Source organism: Centruroides vittatus, unplaced genomic scaffold (genome assembly GCF_030686945.1).
Source record: "Centruroides vittatus isolate TY-2023 unplaced genomic scaffold, ASM3068694v2 scaffold_3315, whole genome shotgun sequence".
Taxonomy (NCBI): domain Eukaryota; kingdom Metazoa; phylum Arthropoda; class Arachnida; order Scorpiones; family Buthidae; genus Centruroides; species Centruroides vittatus.
Window position 1 is genome coordinate 1,711,358 of NW_027122703.1, and position 17,224 is coordinate 1,728,581.

At 30.5% G+C, this 17,224-nt stretch overlaps 1 protein-coding gene across 2 annotated transcripts in view; it reads left to right on the forward strand.

Annotated features, from left to right (window-relative positions):
* Aasdh (Aminoadipate-semialdehyde dehydrogenase) overlaps nucleotides 1-12,837 on the forward strand; it is a 141,410-nt gene extending 128,573 nt beyond the window's left edge. Inside the window, exon 14 of one of the 2 annotated variants that reach the window (XM_067286409.1) lies at nucleotides 12,109-12,837. In XM_067286409.1, coding sequence (XP_067142510.1) covers nucleotides 12,109-12,513 — 405 coding nt within the window. In that variant the 3' untranslated portion in view covers nucleotides 12,514-12,837. The remainder of the gene's footprint in view (nucleotides 1-12,108) is intronic. The other variant, XM_067286410.1, reaches the window with a different exon arrangement.
* The last annotated feature ends 4,387 nt before the right edge of the window (nucleotides 12,838-17,224 follow it).

Below are 17,224 nucleotides of genomic sequence, written 5' to 3' on the forward strand. Positions count from 1 at the left end.
AACAAGCTTAAGCAATGGCATCGTCGAACGGTGCACACTCGGTAAGCAATCCTGCAATTTTTTGTTTATAGCATAATTTATATGGATTATTCCCAAAAATTATACGTGATTTGGAAATGTTGAGTTAAATTAGTCTAGAATCGATTCATTTTATGGAAGAAAACCTTTCAAACAGCCATAGCCTCTAAACTACACACGTGCCGGGCTGTGATTGGCTCGTGTATTTAAGTGACTCGTACAACACGGATTCATATAACACGGAATGTATCTACCGTGTTATAGGGGGGGTCTAATGTATTTAAAAAGAAATATTGTAGATTATTTGTTATATAAATTTTCTCTTTCTGTTTGATGACAGAAAATTTAACCGTTTTGCAAATACGTAATAATCAAATGTTATTTATATTTGAGAAGAGTATGAACTATAGTTTACTCAAGTTTATAGTTTATTGGAGTATTGGGACTATTATAAAGTGTGATGCTAAATTTTTTAGAATGATACAAATTAATTATGTTTTGGAAAATATATACATATAATTCATAAAATAATAATGATAATTTATTTTTTACGATAAGGTTAATCTAAAAATAATTTTATTATAATTTAAAATGCATAAAATTATATCGAATCAAATCAAAATTTTGAATTCTTTTTAATCTGAATATTTACAATTCGAAGATTAAAAAATTATAAATATTTTATATACTTATGTTAATATTTCAGAATTATCTTCACTTCATAATAAACAAATTCATTAAACAGATCAAATGTATATATGATAAATTCACAATAATTATAAAAATTAATAATAAAAAAATAAAAGTACAATTTGAGAAAGTCAGTTGAACATCTTTTGTTTTAGGAAGTAAATTTCTTCAGAAGACCCTTTTAAGTAAAAATGCATTATTTTTTTATTGCTATTTAAAAGAAAAGGATTAAGCTTATCTGAAACTCTCAATAAAATTTTTGATTATTGTATTTTTTTAATTACATTTTATATATATATTTTTTAATTTTAGTTTAGAATATCACGTAATATTGATTTTATAAAAATACAAGGTTACTAACTCAAATTGTGAACATTGTATAATCAAAAGATAGAAGTGAAAAATTTTGGCACCCAGCCAAAACTACATTTGTCATTTTGATGTAAACATTTATTTATAGAAAAAGAGGTTGATGTTGAATGATAATATAAATTATAATAAAAGTGAATATTTTAAACATGAATAACAGCAATAAAAAATTAATAGAATAATTAAAATTTTTATAATCATTATTTTAATACTAAAAGTTGAAAAATATATAATTTATATTTAGTTACAATCGTACTGATTTTAAATTCATTATATAAAATGACAGTCATATTTAATCAGCTATAAGTTAAAATAATTTATAAAATATTAATTCTTAATTTATATCTACATATTATATGTTATATGCTTTATATATCAATATTTAAGCTTTAACATTGTTCTAAAATTAATGTTTTAATAAGAGATATTGAGTTAAAATATCAAAAAATTTTGTATTTTGATATTTTAAAATTTATTAGTCATTTGATATATGTTGTATTAAAGTTTAACAATTGCTTTTTTAATGGCATAATTTTAAAATTTATAAATTATTTAACAAATTCAATATATAAAAATTAAAAAATGAATGGAAATTTATGAAAACCATCATACTTTTCTTTAAAATGTGACTTTTTCATTGATTTTCCAAACCAACAAGTATAATAAAGATCTAATGAGTTTTGGATTTGAACTATAAATCTTTAGATAACTGTTCTAATACTCTGCCAGATGTGTCATATATTATTTATTAGCTGGCGACTGTTAAGTTGCCAACTAATTAATAATATATGTAATTTTTAAATATCACAGATTATTTCTTGATATGTCATGTGAGACAGCATACTGATTCTGTTATGAAATAATTAATTGAATGAAGAAAAGAGAAACCAATTAATTGTAAAGCAAAAACAAATGGTCTATTTAATGATGCATTTACTTCCTAAGACAGTATCAGTTGACTCTGTCTTTGGAATTATCAATTACATTTTAGTACCTTTCCTAGTTAAAAACAATTTCTGAAATTATAGAGTTGACCAAATAACATAGAAAATAAGAAAATGTTAAATGTAACAATGGTTGGACTTCACGCCAATTATTGGATAAGCAAGAAACAAGAAAATTATCATATGGGCATTAAACTATGTACAAATATTGACAAAACTATTTCCTTCTTCATCAGGTAGATAAAAATGGTTAAAATCCTTTTTTGAACAAAACTTTTGTGATAATTTTCTTGTTTCTTGCTTAAGAAAATGTTAATGTGAAAATATAGTAAATCCAGTATTGTACTCACTTTGGGACTTTGCAATTCTGATAATAACTGAACATTAAAAAGAGTAAATAAAGAAAACTATAATTAGAAAGTAATCTGTTTAAATTTATGGTATTCATTATTTCAATTATACATTGGACAAATTACTAATAATTAATAAATCTTCATTTTATACATTTTTTTAATTTTTTCAACATGTCCTTTTAATTTCAGAATCAATAAATTTTGCAGCTGATATTCATTATAAAAGATAAAATGTGATTTTAGATTAAAAAAGAAATTAAAAAATAAAATTTGTAATTTTAAGTTAATGTTTAATATGATAAAATATTTTGAGATTAGATCCTGTGTGCTTTTTCATAACTAAATTTACTTATTTGAGCATGAACAATTAGAATTTGTTGCCTAACTTTACTTCCAATTGCAAGCATTTATGCTCTCATTTTCATTGTTCACACTGCCATTGCCAATGTATATGCTAAGTTAATTGTCTTCAAGTTATAATACTCTAATTTATTTTTTGTGATTAAGTTTCACGTTGTAAATGACCAGTTTTTAGATATTTATTAAAATAAATAACCTCACTTTACATAAACAGTATAGTAATTTTAATTTGTAAATTAAAGACGAAAAATTCAGGCAACATATATTTGTACAATATTGAAGACAAAATACAAAAGGTATTTTTGATGTTCTTACTGAACATCCATTCACAAGCATAAAACACAATTATGACTAGTGGAGTTGACCTTACTTTATAGGTTTTTTGGTACAATACTGAAATCATTGACAGATGCTCACAAAAACCCCAGAATAACATTTACATGTGCAGTTTTAGACCACTACCAAAGAGAAGAGGATATTTCTTTTCTTACATTGTAACTTGTGATGAAACATGGATTTCTTACGTCAATGTTGAGTCCAAATAATAATATAATTAAGGTTCGGATTTTTGGGTGCTGCACCCGTTCAGTTTTTGAAAGGGGCTGAGAGTAGAAAGACAAACTAAGTCAGTTTTAGTGCAGTAGGCCCACTTATTGCCAAATTGTTTAGCACCCAAATTGCAAACCTGCCCCAAAATTGTGACTAGCATCCAAACTATATATTTTGCACCAAGCTTCCTCCTTTTTTACATTTTCAATGAATATATTGACAATTATCTTTTTTTGGTGGTCTTTATTCATTCACTTGAGGGTAAAAAAAAACAAATTCGTTAAACCAGACCACGTATGCTGAGAAAAAAAATATGATAATTAGCTTACTCTCTTCTTTTGTTGAGAGTGAGGGGACCGTTAAGGGTACCTCTCGATAGTCGAAGTCGGCTAGATCGGTCAATCCGATCGCATCCACGAAAAGGGTCGTCGTGACGTTGAGTGGTGTGTTCTCGGATCGAAGAAAAAGTCTAAATGCCGTTATTACGTGTTTACTTACAACTAAGTACAATTATATATACAGAAAGTATAACAATGTCAATCGTGGAGACAATGGTCGGAGCGCACGAGGTGGACGTCCGAAACGAAGCACGTCGAGCCCAAAAAGTGGTTAGCCTCGACTCTGACGTCACGTTGGTCGGGGACGGTGGTCAGTCGCAGTGTTGCCGACCGCCGCAAGAGAAAAGGAGATAAAGCAGAATTTTCTGGACTAAACAACTAAGCCTTAGGATTGTTCTAAGAATGTAAACAGATTCACTGAAAATCTGCAACACATGTTTTCTTTTCTAAGAAAAGAGCCATCTAGAAAATTCTGTATTGAGGTCACCTTACCCTGACTTGTGAGCGCAACAGTTTCAATTTCCTTTGTTCGGTGTTGGTGACATTAGAAAATGGCAAAATTGTCCGCATCTAAACTGAACATTTTAGCAAATAAGTTTAAAGATGAAGGTATATGCACAGACAGAAAAGTTCTTCGCTGTTCCATTTGCGATTATGTGATTTTGGTGGATGTGAAACACCAAGGAACGAAAATCAGGCGAACGAGTTTAGAAAAGCGTAGAGAAGGCAAACAAAAAAGGAGGAATTTCAAGCAGATATTTATAGGGGCTTCATTTCAAAGAGGAGAAGAATCTCAGAAAGCTAATAATACGTTTTATGCAGATTTAACACTGCTCTTCTGCAGGCAAATATACCTTTATATAAGGTAAATAATCCAGCCTTTAAGTCATTTCTCCAGAAATATACAGGAAAGCTTGTCTCTGACGAGAGCACCCAGAAAAAGCTATGTGAAACCAGTTTATGATTAAACAATATCTAAAATCCAGGACATTGTCAGAGACAATTCTGTAGTGTTTATACCCATGAAACAACGAATTCTATAAAACAATATGTGCTAGACATTCTTGTTGCACCACTGACCAGATGCTATGCACAACCAATGTTGTTCAAAATGTACCAACTTGAAAATACAAACTCAACTATAGTGTCCCACTCTTTCAATGATGTTTGTGTCAAGTTGTGGCCAAATGGTGTCCAGTACGAAAATGTTTGTTATGTCGTTACAGATCAAGCATCTTACAGTTGTCAGCATTCTCAAATTTGAAGTGTATCTGCAACAACCTAAAACATTTGACTTGTCTTGCCCATGCCCTACACCGAGTATGTGAACGTATTCATGTAGAACAGTGTATCTCAGACTTTTTGGTCCGCGACCCCCTTTTGCATTTAAAAATTTCAAAGGACCCCAAAGAATAAGTATGTGTAGAAAAACATCCCGGAGGTAGTGGGTCAATTTAAATTCAGGAGCAGTTAATTTCTGTTGTTTAATTAATCTATCCCATGTTGAAATTTCTCTCCATTGCGTGTTGCTTTGCGTTGAATTTTTGTCAATGTTAAGATTAACGAAATTTAAAAAAAAAATTATTTCTTTATTTTTCACAAACAAAATAAATATTTTGAAAAATGTAAAAACAAAAAAAAAATATATTTTGAAAAATAATGTAGTCTCGAAACGTTCCAATTCAGCACAACACAGTCCTCAGAAAAACAAGCAAAACTTACCACTCACGATGGGAAAAATGTCTCGTTCAAGTACTGGCGCATCCTTAAGGACCCTTTCATGGTACCTCCCAGTGCTGCCAGCTAAAAACACATATCAACTAAAATAATATCGGAGTATTCCAAGACATAGCCAAATATTGCAGGCCACAGCACTAGCAGAAATTCGAATTTGTGGACTGAAACACATTCAGTTGATCAGTTTTCGGATAATCAACACTCTACTATATTTCTACAGATGCAACGCTGCTAGTGAACACCATTCCAAATGACAACATTGTTCTATCATAGTTTAGGTGGAGAGTGGCACTCGGGGCACCCAATAGCGCATAAATTTATGAATATTATATTTAGGCTCATATTTAAATATTTATACTGTTTTTATTATTTATATGTGCAATTTATTTAAGTAAAAATTATTTTATATATTTTTGATTTCTATTATTTCTAAACATGAATCTATAGTCAATTTATAAAATATTTGGAAAAAATTAATCTGGCATCACTTTTTCAGCGACCCTCCAAATATTTTTTACGACCCCCACTTTGAGAATCACTGATGTAGAGAATATAGCAAGACCAGTGACTTCATTTTGAAAATGAAAATGGTTTTTCTCACATGACCTAGTCAGGAGCCCTTGTACCGAGATGTAACTGGACTGCCATTACCACCCAGTCCAGTGGTCACTCATTGAGGGTCTTGGATAAACAGTGTGGTATTCTACTGCGAGAACTTTGAGAAAATTAATGAGTTTATCAATGAACTTCTACCTGGCGATTCTCGACGGTGTCAAAAAACTGATTGCTGATCCAGTAGTGACCACAGAGCTCTACTCCATGCATTCGTACAAGTTATTGGTGGATAAAATCAACGAGCTGGAAAGACGTGGAATGTTGTAAGTCAGGTGCTTGATGTACTGGACAGTTTTGCCTTGGACAAACTCAGATCTGGGTTATCAAAAAATTCTGATTTGAAAAATATTTTGGATTGCACCAAACTAGAATTCTGAGTAAAAATGAAACATGCCCCCTTAGTCTCGGTCGATGCAGAGAAATCTTTTTCCTTATATAAAGACATTGTATCCTCCAAATGAGTAAACTTCACTTTTAAGAACATTTAAATGGTTACTGTTGTAAATTACAATGCTCATCTTTATGTCTAAATTGCAATTATGTAATTTGTAAATATAATACTTCTTGTTGGTTTTTGTTTTAATTAATAATACAACATTTGAAAGCACCCAAACTAGCACTCAAAATGGGGAAAAAAGCATCCAAACGAGCACCCAATCCATTCTAAAAATGCACCCAAAACTCCAGACCTTAATTATAATCCGTGCAGCAATGTCATTCAAATTCATCAAAGACAAAAAAGTTCAAGCAAAGTTGATCTACCTGAAAGATTAGGACACCTGTGTTCTATGATCTTCTAAAAAGGCGTGCTTTCTGGTAGATTTCATGAAACCAGGAACAACAATCCTAGCGAAGATATATTATTGAATACTTTTTAAACTGAGACGTGCCATTCAGAACCAGCATTATGAAATGCTGATGTTAGGAATTGTTCTCTTGTACAATAATGCACATTTACACACCGCTGCCTCCACTGTTCAGCAGTGGCATGCCGTGACATTTGATGACAGGGAAGCTGTGTTTCTGTAAGAAGCCGGCTTCCAGGGGCAGTCAGTTAATTGCGCATCAGTGATGGTCTAGGGCAGTGGTTCATAACCTTTTTATACTCACAGCCCACCAAATATTTCATAATTTTTTTGTAATCTCCATTTTTTTAAATAATAATTTATATTTGATAATTTATCTATAATAAATTGATTTTTTTATTATTGTTTTATTTTTTATATAATAAATGTAAATCATAACTTTATTATTTCATTATCTATTTAAATAACATTCAAACTTCACAATTAAACATGAAAAACTCATTAATTTTTAACAGAAAATAAAATAAGAAACATGTCGATAAATCGATCCAATGCCGATGCCAGAACTAAAAACGCCCACTTGTCGTAAGGATTTTGCATATCTTTTGCAAAAATATTTAAATTTTCAAAGCCTACTATTTTTCCTAATTATTTTTAAAATTCCAAGCATTAATAGTTTCTTAAAATTGCTTTGGAATAAAAGAAGTAAATACTGCGGTGTAAGTAGCATATTTACATTTATTTCTTCTGTACTAACAAAGTTGTATGTAGGAAGAAATACAAAATAAATAAATAAAAACTAAATAGGAAAACTTTATCTTTCTTATTTCACTTTTCAATACGATATTTGGTTATACATCAATTTTCTTTTTATTATATTCTGAAGGAAATTTTGTATAATTTGGCGGCCACCTGGCAAACTTCTTATGGACCCCCAGGGGCCGCGGCCCCCTGTTAAGAATCACTGGTCTAGGGTCCATTCGTATTCATTTGTTCGATAAGCCAGTAAAAACTGTAGACTTCTCTAAATGTATTTTTAATATCACAATTACATTTTGAATTGCTAGCCATGATATAAAGGCTAAAATTAAAAATAAATTATAAAAACTTACTCGGTGAAATAAAATGTGCAATGGGTATACATACCTGGTACAATATATTGTTCAATTGTATGAATATACTTTTAAAGAAACTTATAATTAAATATAACTTTGTGAGGAAACGTACATAACAATAACAAAATATTCTTTACTTTTTAAATCTTAAAACAATCCACTTGGTGAAATAGCTCCCTACGAGTGGCTAATGAATGGAATCAGAGACGTCCTGGTAGGTGTGCGGCGCGTGCACGCACACAGGTTGCCAAATCTCAAGGGTGCCAATACCGGTCAATGTCAAATGCCTCTTTTGTTGCTTCACTAGTATATCTCAAAGGACGCCACAGGGCTGTTGTAAATTTTAAACGTTTCTCACCATAGCTGTAAAAATCTAAATATGTTAAACTTAATAGTAATTTGTTTTCTAACTAATTTGTTTTAATACCAGGTGTACATGGAAATCAGTTTTCCACTGTACTGAGCTAGTGATTGGTTGGGTTAAGCTTTTGTTTAAGTAAAATTCTGGCTTTTTCAGCTGGGTTTTATTTCTGTCCCCATTCTCTAATCTCTTAATTATTTAACTACTTCTTGGTAGAAATAAGTCGAAACCAGTTACTTTGTATCTGTAGTCTTGGGAAAACATTGGAAAGACAAATTTTTATGACAACAGATATATCAATCGTAAATTTAATGAAAATAAATTCTATAGCTTTTTTTTGTACCTTGTACGTCTCATTTATTAAATTTGGTTGTAAATGATGCTGCCAAAGTAACAGTTAATTTTTTAACATTATACAAGAATTGTACATGTTTTTTCTGCATTTCCTTACAGATGGGACATACTAAATCGTAATATCACCGGTTTAACATTGAAATCCGTAAGTAATATAAGATGGGAGAGCAGAATAAATGCAGAATAAATATATCAAATATTTTAATGGAGTATTTTTTTAACTTTTGTCTACTATACAGAACTATCATAAAAACATGCCAGTAAACTTCTATCGGTTGGGTTAAGTTATAAATCTAGTCTAGGGTGGGCAACCTTTTTTATAACATGGGCCAGAATAAATTTTACGTTTTTTCCACAGGCCATAATAGTTAATTGACACCTTCTTGTGACTTGTAATTTTTTTAGTCTGCAAATATGAAATAAATAAATAAAAGGTTAATTACTACATTTATTTCTCTTATCGTTTTCGAAAATTACAAAGAATTGGAAAAATAACTATTAATTAGTTATTTTTCCAATTTAATAATCTATTAAAGATCTCGCGGGTCGGATAGAAACTTTTCGCAAGCCATAGCTGGCCCGCGGGCTGGGAGTTGCCCACTGTTGATCTAGTCTGCTCGTGATTCACATAATTGGGCAAGGATGGCCGAATATCTAGCAGGTGGCTAACAGCCCAGAACCGCTTCGGAATATAAAATTGGATGCTTTATGCGTGTGTTGCTTCTACCAGCTAAACTGGGTGAGGTTGGTGCTCTGTAAACCGCATGTGCCAACGCCTATATAATCTGGCTGATTGGAAACTGACCCGGTTTCGACATTTCTTCCGCCACTGAATTATTCGAATATACAATAGCAATCTTATTGTTTTTTTTCACATGTAGTGTAGAAATTTGTAAAAGATACATAATGCAGTTATAATAAAATATTAATTTTAATTAATTAAAAGTACGTTAAAATATGAAAATTTATATTTTATAAAATACAAGGGAAGGTCATTGGAAGGTGGAAGCAGCGCTTCCATCGCTTCCAATGACAGCACGCCACTGCTGTTTAGATCCTTCAGCAATTTGGATGGGATCTGTTTGATTACCCTTCTTTACAGTTCTGACCTTGTGGTCAGAACTGTAATCTAATGTCTCATTTCTTCCTGCACTTAGAGAAGTGGCTTGCATTTTAACAATCGAAAGAAACTGAGGAGTTGTAAATGGCAGTGCTGGACTGGTTGAATTTGCTTGCATCAGAACTTTATACAGGGGGCACAAAGGAAGCTTGTTTTATGGACTAAAAGTGTTTTGGGAGAAATGGTTACTACATAGAAAAATGAAGGTAGTTATGTATGTGTTTGTAATTAATAATAAATTTTTGACAGTGTTTCTGTTGGTTTTATGACTATCTTTCTTTTTTTTAATATACCTCATGTTAATATATTGAAATAAATAAAATAAATTATATAAGATAATTAAATTCACTAAGCATTCAGAGCATTTGAGGTATTTAAATATTCAAGTTCTGGTTAATACTTAACTTTGAGAAAAGTGATATTCATCCATCTCTAGTTTATGATTCTTAGATTTTGAGTAATATCTCCTAAGTAAATATATTGTTTGTGTTGTTCAAATGGGCAATTATTGGCTGCAATTTGAAAAATTGTAGACCTATAAATTCTCACTGTTGTCTATCAATCTTTCCTTACTCTCAAGAACAGAGTTAGATAGATGAAATCCAAGATCAGATATGGGAACTTTAGGGGCAGGAGGTTCCAATTAACTATATACAGTGGAACCTCACTTAACGAGCACCTCGCATAATGAGCAAAACAAATTGTAAAAATTTGCCTTGCTTAATGAGCGATGTTTCGCATAACGAGTGATGAGGAGGGGAAAAGTCCCGAATTGTGCGCATGCGGCATGCTCCATCAGTCTGTGTTTAGCACTCCTTTCGCTAGCATCTTAGTGTTGCTTGTGATCACATATTTTTCCAAACTTGTGTTCACACATAGGCCTATTACTTTTAAACACCAACAACCATAGTCTGTTATATAATAAACACGCCAAACGATATGCCAAATTCTTGGGTCATTAAATTTAATGACTGATTCCAAATTAAATTTTATAAATGTCTGAATTAAAAATTAACAATTTATAATTATTAAATTTAATACGAGATGGAAACATAACTGCCTAACCTCTAGTCAAATTAATCTATTTCTAATATTTAATTATAGCCAATTATGTACCTTTAAAAACCTGTTACTGGTGCATATTTAATCATTAAAAAAAATCCAAAATCCTTTTTTTTTTTTTTGATGATTAAAATTAAAAACGATTCTTTTTAAATACACATCGATAGCAGGTTTTTAGAGGTACGTAATTGACTATCTTCTGGTGTTGAGTGAAGAGAAGTTTAATTATAGCCTTTACATAACCCAAGAATTTGGCATATCATTTGGAGTGTTTATCAAACATATTAGTTGTGATTTTTTTTTTTTCCTTCTGCAGATTGAATTATTATTCCAGGATGGTTTATTCCACACTAGAAGAAAAGATGATGATGATTTATGCTTCTTAACAGTGTATATTGTACAATTTTTTTGAATAAATGTTATACATAAAACATTTGAGCATTTTTTCGGCGTGGAATGCATTATCGTATTTTACATTACTTTCTATGGAAAAAATCGTTTCACTTAACGAGTGTTTCGCATTACGAGTAAGACTCTGGAACGAATTATGCTCATTAAGCGAGGTTCCACTGTACAAACTTCTGATGCAAACAGAAAGTCACATTATTTTGATTCAAAGCTTATTGTCCTTGTACATCATGTTCCTATATTTAGTGGCTTTAGTACAAGGACAAGCCACTACTAATTTGAGGTGGAGAGCATATATTTTAAATTAAATTAATTAAAAATATGATGAAAATTGCAGCACACATTTTGACGATGTCACAATAAATAATTGTTTGTTTAGTGTTACTATATATCAAGTTATTCTTCATTTTCTGTATTCTCATTGTTTTTGTTTTATTGCAACTGATTTCTATTCAATAGATAAGGAATGCACTATTAAGCTGTTAACAGTAAAGTTGCCCACTCTCAGCTGTTAACATCATCTGCCCACTCTCTACCTTTGCTATTATACTCTCACCTGTCGAAAATAAAAATCAACACAAAACTTAACGAGTGCCCGCTTGACAGTCTCGCAAATACTATAAAAGAATTGTTTCTGTCAGAATAATAAAAGGCTGGAATTATAAGGGAGAATTTCAAAGTTGTGGGTTGATAAGCCTGTATTAAAATAGTTATAATTAAATTTAGTCTGTTTTGGAAGGGATTCATTTGTCTTTCAGGACTTTTTTTGTATTTTGTAATAATAAATGTATAAATAAATATAAAGTTGTTGCAGTAAATGAATATTGTAATATTGTAGATTTCTTCTCAAACTGTAAAATTTTATTACCAAGAATTTATAAAGTTTTTGAAAAATTTTTATTTTAATAGATGTGGACAGTTTATAGTGAATCTCCTGTCTTCTCATCAGCTTCTCAAATATCCTTAGATGCAAATACAATGGACAGTAAAGACTTTGTTGTTATTGGATCAGATTCTGGTATTGTATTTTGTATAAACTCAACTAATGGAGTTATGGTATGGACATTTCAATGTAATTCATCTGTTTATGCAACTCCATTTGTTTCTATTAATATTAATCAAACAGTTAAATATTTAGTTGTCATTGCTTCAAAACTAGGAACATTATATATTTTAGATGGTCTAACTGGTAAAGAATTATGTAAGTATTTTCTTGGTGGAGAAATTTTTTCTTCACCCGTTATCTGTGATAATTATTTGATAGTAGGTTGTCGTGATAACTTTGTATATTGCTTTAAAATATCATTTTTATAATAAATTGTGTTCAAAACAAAATTTTTTCATAGTCACTATTCTTTGTATTTTGTAAAATGTTAGTTTATAAAATATAATTTGTATATCAATATAAGTTAACATTAAAAAGAAAAATTATTTATTACGATGAAATAAAACAAAAATTTTAAAGATTGCAAATTTCTAAAATTTTTTCTTTCTAAACATAGCACCTTGTTTAAATTCAGGTAATTTACTGAAGAAGGCCTACAATATTAGGTCAAAAATGTTCTGATTTATTAAATTTACTGCTGAAGTTACAAGATTTTCTGTTTATTCTGTTTCTTATTCTCTGGTTAGATCTTATTTATTTTTTCTTTCTATAATAGTACAACAGTAAATGAAAGTAGTTTTTAATCATACAAGGTGTTTATGTTTGGAATTTATTCCTACAATTCATATACAGTAGAGCATCGATTATCCAACTTAATTGGGGACGGGTTGGTCGGATAACTGAAAAGTCCGATAACCGAAAAGTATGAAAAAATACATTATTAGTATAGTGCAGGGATGGCGAACCTTTTTGAGTTCGCATGCTATATTATAAGCATACTTAACTTCAAAGATGTTAATGCGTGCCAATGTCTTAGACTTCGAATAATGATATTTAAAGAAATTAAACGAATACGCTTTAATTCCAATAAATGTAAAAAACCTGATTGAAAAAAAGATGATCAGGTGATAAACAGAAAGGATGATTGAAAAAGACAGAAATCATGTGATACAATACTTGCCAGATGATTTCTCTTATGTGCCACAGGTTCGCCATCCTTTGTATAGTGTATTAGGCCGGGTTTAAATACTAGCCTCCCTTTCGTGGTCGAGCCAGTGCTGCCAGCTAAAACACGCAAAAATTTAACAAAAATAATATTAAAGTAGCCAAGACAACCAAATATTGCAGCGCCACATCACTAGCCGACATTTGAATTTGCCGACTAGAACGCGGTCGGTTAACCGATAAGTCGGTTAATCGGGGGTCGGACAATCGATGCTCTACTGTATTATAAAAAAGCTGTTTTTTGTAATTTGGAAATTCTCCAGTACAAATGAATGAATTATGTTCAAATTTCATCAAGATCAATTGATCAAATATACTCAGAAGATTTATTGCAGTTTAAAGAAATGTTTACAAATTATTAACATCAAGTGATTGACATATTATACTGTACTTTTGTCTCAATTAAAATATATTTACTGTAACATAATCTTGTTAATAAGATTATGTTACAGTATGTTATGTTAATGTCAGCTAATCTTGTTAATAAGATTGTTACAGTAAATATATTTTAATTGGAAATTGTGTTTTTCTCTTCCATCAGTATAACAAGTTTTAGTTCACAAGAAAGTCCAAAGGGGACAAAAGTATAATATAAGTAATTAAGGACGAGAAGTTTGTATCAAAAAGTGTTTGTATCAAAAGTGATCACAGTAGACTGGCTGATATCAAACTGCTATTCATCTTAAGACTACAGGATAACTTCACTATGAGTTTAAAGAAGAAACATTGCTTTAATAGAATAATAACTAACTGTAATCAGAACACATTTTAAATTTTAAATGTGGATTAACTCATTTTAATTTATTTTTGCATTATTTCTGAAGAAGATATTTTGGAACCCAGAAAACATTTTATTTATTTAACTAAGACATTAAACATCAGAGCTGAAGGTTATGAAGTTCTATTCTCTGCAATTCACGAATTCTTTGGTGTAACATAATTATTTTAACATATCATTAATAATATTATTCCTCACGTTTATAGCTTATAGAACTAAAAACCTGATATTTTCTTTCTTTTGAGTTAATATTTGTGGTATAAGCCTTGCCTGTTCTATTGTATAAATGTATTTTTAAAAGATATGAAATTTCATTTTACAAATTTAAATTTACATCTACAAATTTAAAATATTGTTAGCATTACAATGCATTTACATTTAATTGCTAGTGTTTGTTTTTTTTCTACACTTTCAAAAATAATAAATAATTTTTACTTATAAATAATGGTATAGAAAAAGGTTGCTAACCACTAGTGTTGCCTGTTTTTTCATAACAGTACCTCCATGCATAGGAAACCTTAATGGCAACATTTGTGTTAATACAGTTGCCATGCAAGCCGGCTTTGTAAATTTCTAATGCCTCAAGGTTCCAATAACTGATGACATGCAGTGGTGGAATACAACCAATATCTAAGCTCTATCTATAAAGAAATTGCTGCCTGTATGAGCACAAAAATTGCTTATAGGAGATCCATCACGGTATAAGGACAATTATGCAACAGCAAAGACAGGACTGATAAAAGTCGGGCACTGGGTGTATACATGGTTCCCCTCAGAGACAACAGATTTCAAAGGGATTTAGTATACATCAGGTCCACAAAGCACTCTCTAAGCAAAAGGTTACAGGAGCACAGATATGATATCACTAACAAAAGGCATACCACCTCCCTATCCACCTATAGCACAGACTCCGACATATGGACTGACCTCCATAAAGCCAAACTGGTCAGATTGTCACATCGAATTTGAACACTTCTGGAACCTTGAGGCATTAGAAATTTATAAAGCTGGCTTGCATGGCAACTGTCTTAACACAAATGATGCCATTAAGGTTTCCTCTGCATGGAGGTACTGTTATGAAAAAATGGGCAACACTAGTGGTTAGCAACCTTTTCTATACCATTATTTATTTTGTATTATTCACTGTTTATGGTATAGATATATTTCTATCACCATGGTAATTTTTACTTATTTAAAAAATGTTGATGCTATAGATGAAATTGGGACTGCTTTAACTGAATTCTGCACTAAGTGGCCAGAGTTTCAAGACAAGGTATTGAAAATTTAGTAAATCAATGGAAAATATATAATTAATTAAAAGCTGTTAGAAAAGTGTTTTATTTATTATTTTCAGAAGTATAGAATTCTTATTACTTATAGAATGAATTAATGCCATTGACTATTAAAAGATACCCAGTTTTATTGATGTTTGCATCATCAGTAAAACAATGTCTCTTAATTTGGATTTTTTGGTATGAAAGATGCTTATATATTTTTATTTATATTATTGAATATAGAGAGATGAATATACATTTATAGTCTGAAAAGAAAGGTGGTTGTCTTTTCTGATTTCATTTTTAGTTGTAAAATAATGAGATTCAGTTTATTAATGTCATGGTGATTGAATATCACTGTAGAGGATCCAATTTTTTATGCAAAAACAATTTTAAAACAAAAAAGAAAGATAGTCATTACTGTTTATAACTAACTGATCAACTACGTCATTTTCTAAATTTCATATAATAAGACAGGATGAACAAGAAAAATACTTATAGAAAATAATAAGTAAATATGTTCAATGACTTTATATTTGAGGAAATGATAAAATTATTGGTAAAAGAGTTGAGAGGGCTGTCCTTCTTGTGAATCGAAGGACTTAGCTTAGAGTGTGAAGAGGAAGGAAGAGGGAAGAAGGTTAGGGAATAAGAGGGAAGAAGAAATAAAGCAAGACAGGAGAGTGTGAAGAGAAGCTGCCAAAGGGTCTCATGGGACCCCACGGTCATCTGCCTGGCCTTTATTGAATTAAAAAGCAAATGATAAAATTAGAATTATAACCAAAGCAAGAATATATTAACACTTTCAGGACTAGGAAAGCCCATGCAAATGCTCTTGCATGTGGCTGGCCAGATCTAGGTAATTTTCAAATGGGGACAAAGGTTGGTTTAATGTAATTTAATCAAAACTTATAACATCAACATATATAAAAGTAGTACTGTTTTATTAAAATTAATTAACAACAAACTTTTATAAATTACAATAGAATTAAAATTTTACTTTATGGGCCTTTTGTTCCTTAAATTGTTCCAATTTCTCCAAATTTAAGTTATGAGCTGTTTGATTTTCTATAACATAAATGGCAAGTCCAGATAAATGTTTCTAATTTATTTTTAGATTTTTTTAATAAATCATAACTTTTTGAAACTTTACAATTTACAGATGAAGTCAGAAACATGCAATATATCTTCAGTACTATGCATACATTCAATTTCAAGGGTACATTTGTGTCAACTCAAATTCATTGAAAAATGCAAAATGAGAATGTAAGTTTTGACACTCAGCCTTATCAATTTAATGATTAAATGATCAAAAATGATGTACAGTTGTTGCAAAAAGTTTGTTCAGATGTGAACACTCAAGATTTATTTGGAAGCAATTTATCAAACATTTTATTACAAACTTGCTTCTGAGAAAGTACAAGTTTTATTTCCATTTTTTGAGCAATTATTTTTTTTTCTTTCTATTTTTTTCCATAAAAGTGTTTCTTTCATTCTTTGCAAATTTTAAACCAAACTTGCATTAACTCAATAAAACAAAATAATGATGTCTTTTTTCCAAATTTTGTTGTTCACTCAATTAATTTCTCAAAGTACACCGTCCAAAACAGTTGCAGCATCTGAAAAATTAACATTAAAATAAATGTGATTTCAATACACAAAATAGGAACTTAATAAACTTTATTATCAATTTCAGCTGTAAAAAACTTGAATTTTTTGAGTTACAGCTAATACGATGTTGATCCTCCATTTTTGGCAATACAGTAGAGTCCCGAAAACTTGGCCTAATGTGGACTGAAGGGTGGCCGAGTTCGTGAAAATGCCGGGTTATCGGGAATGGGGTTAAAAAAGAATAAGTACGAG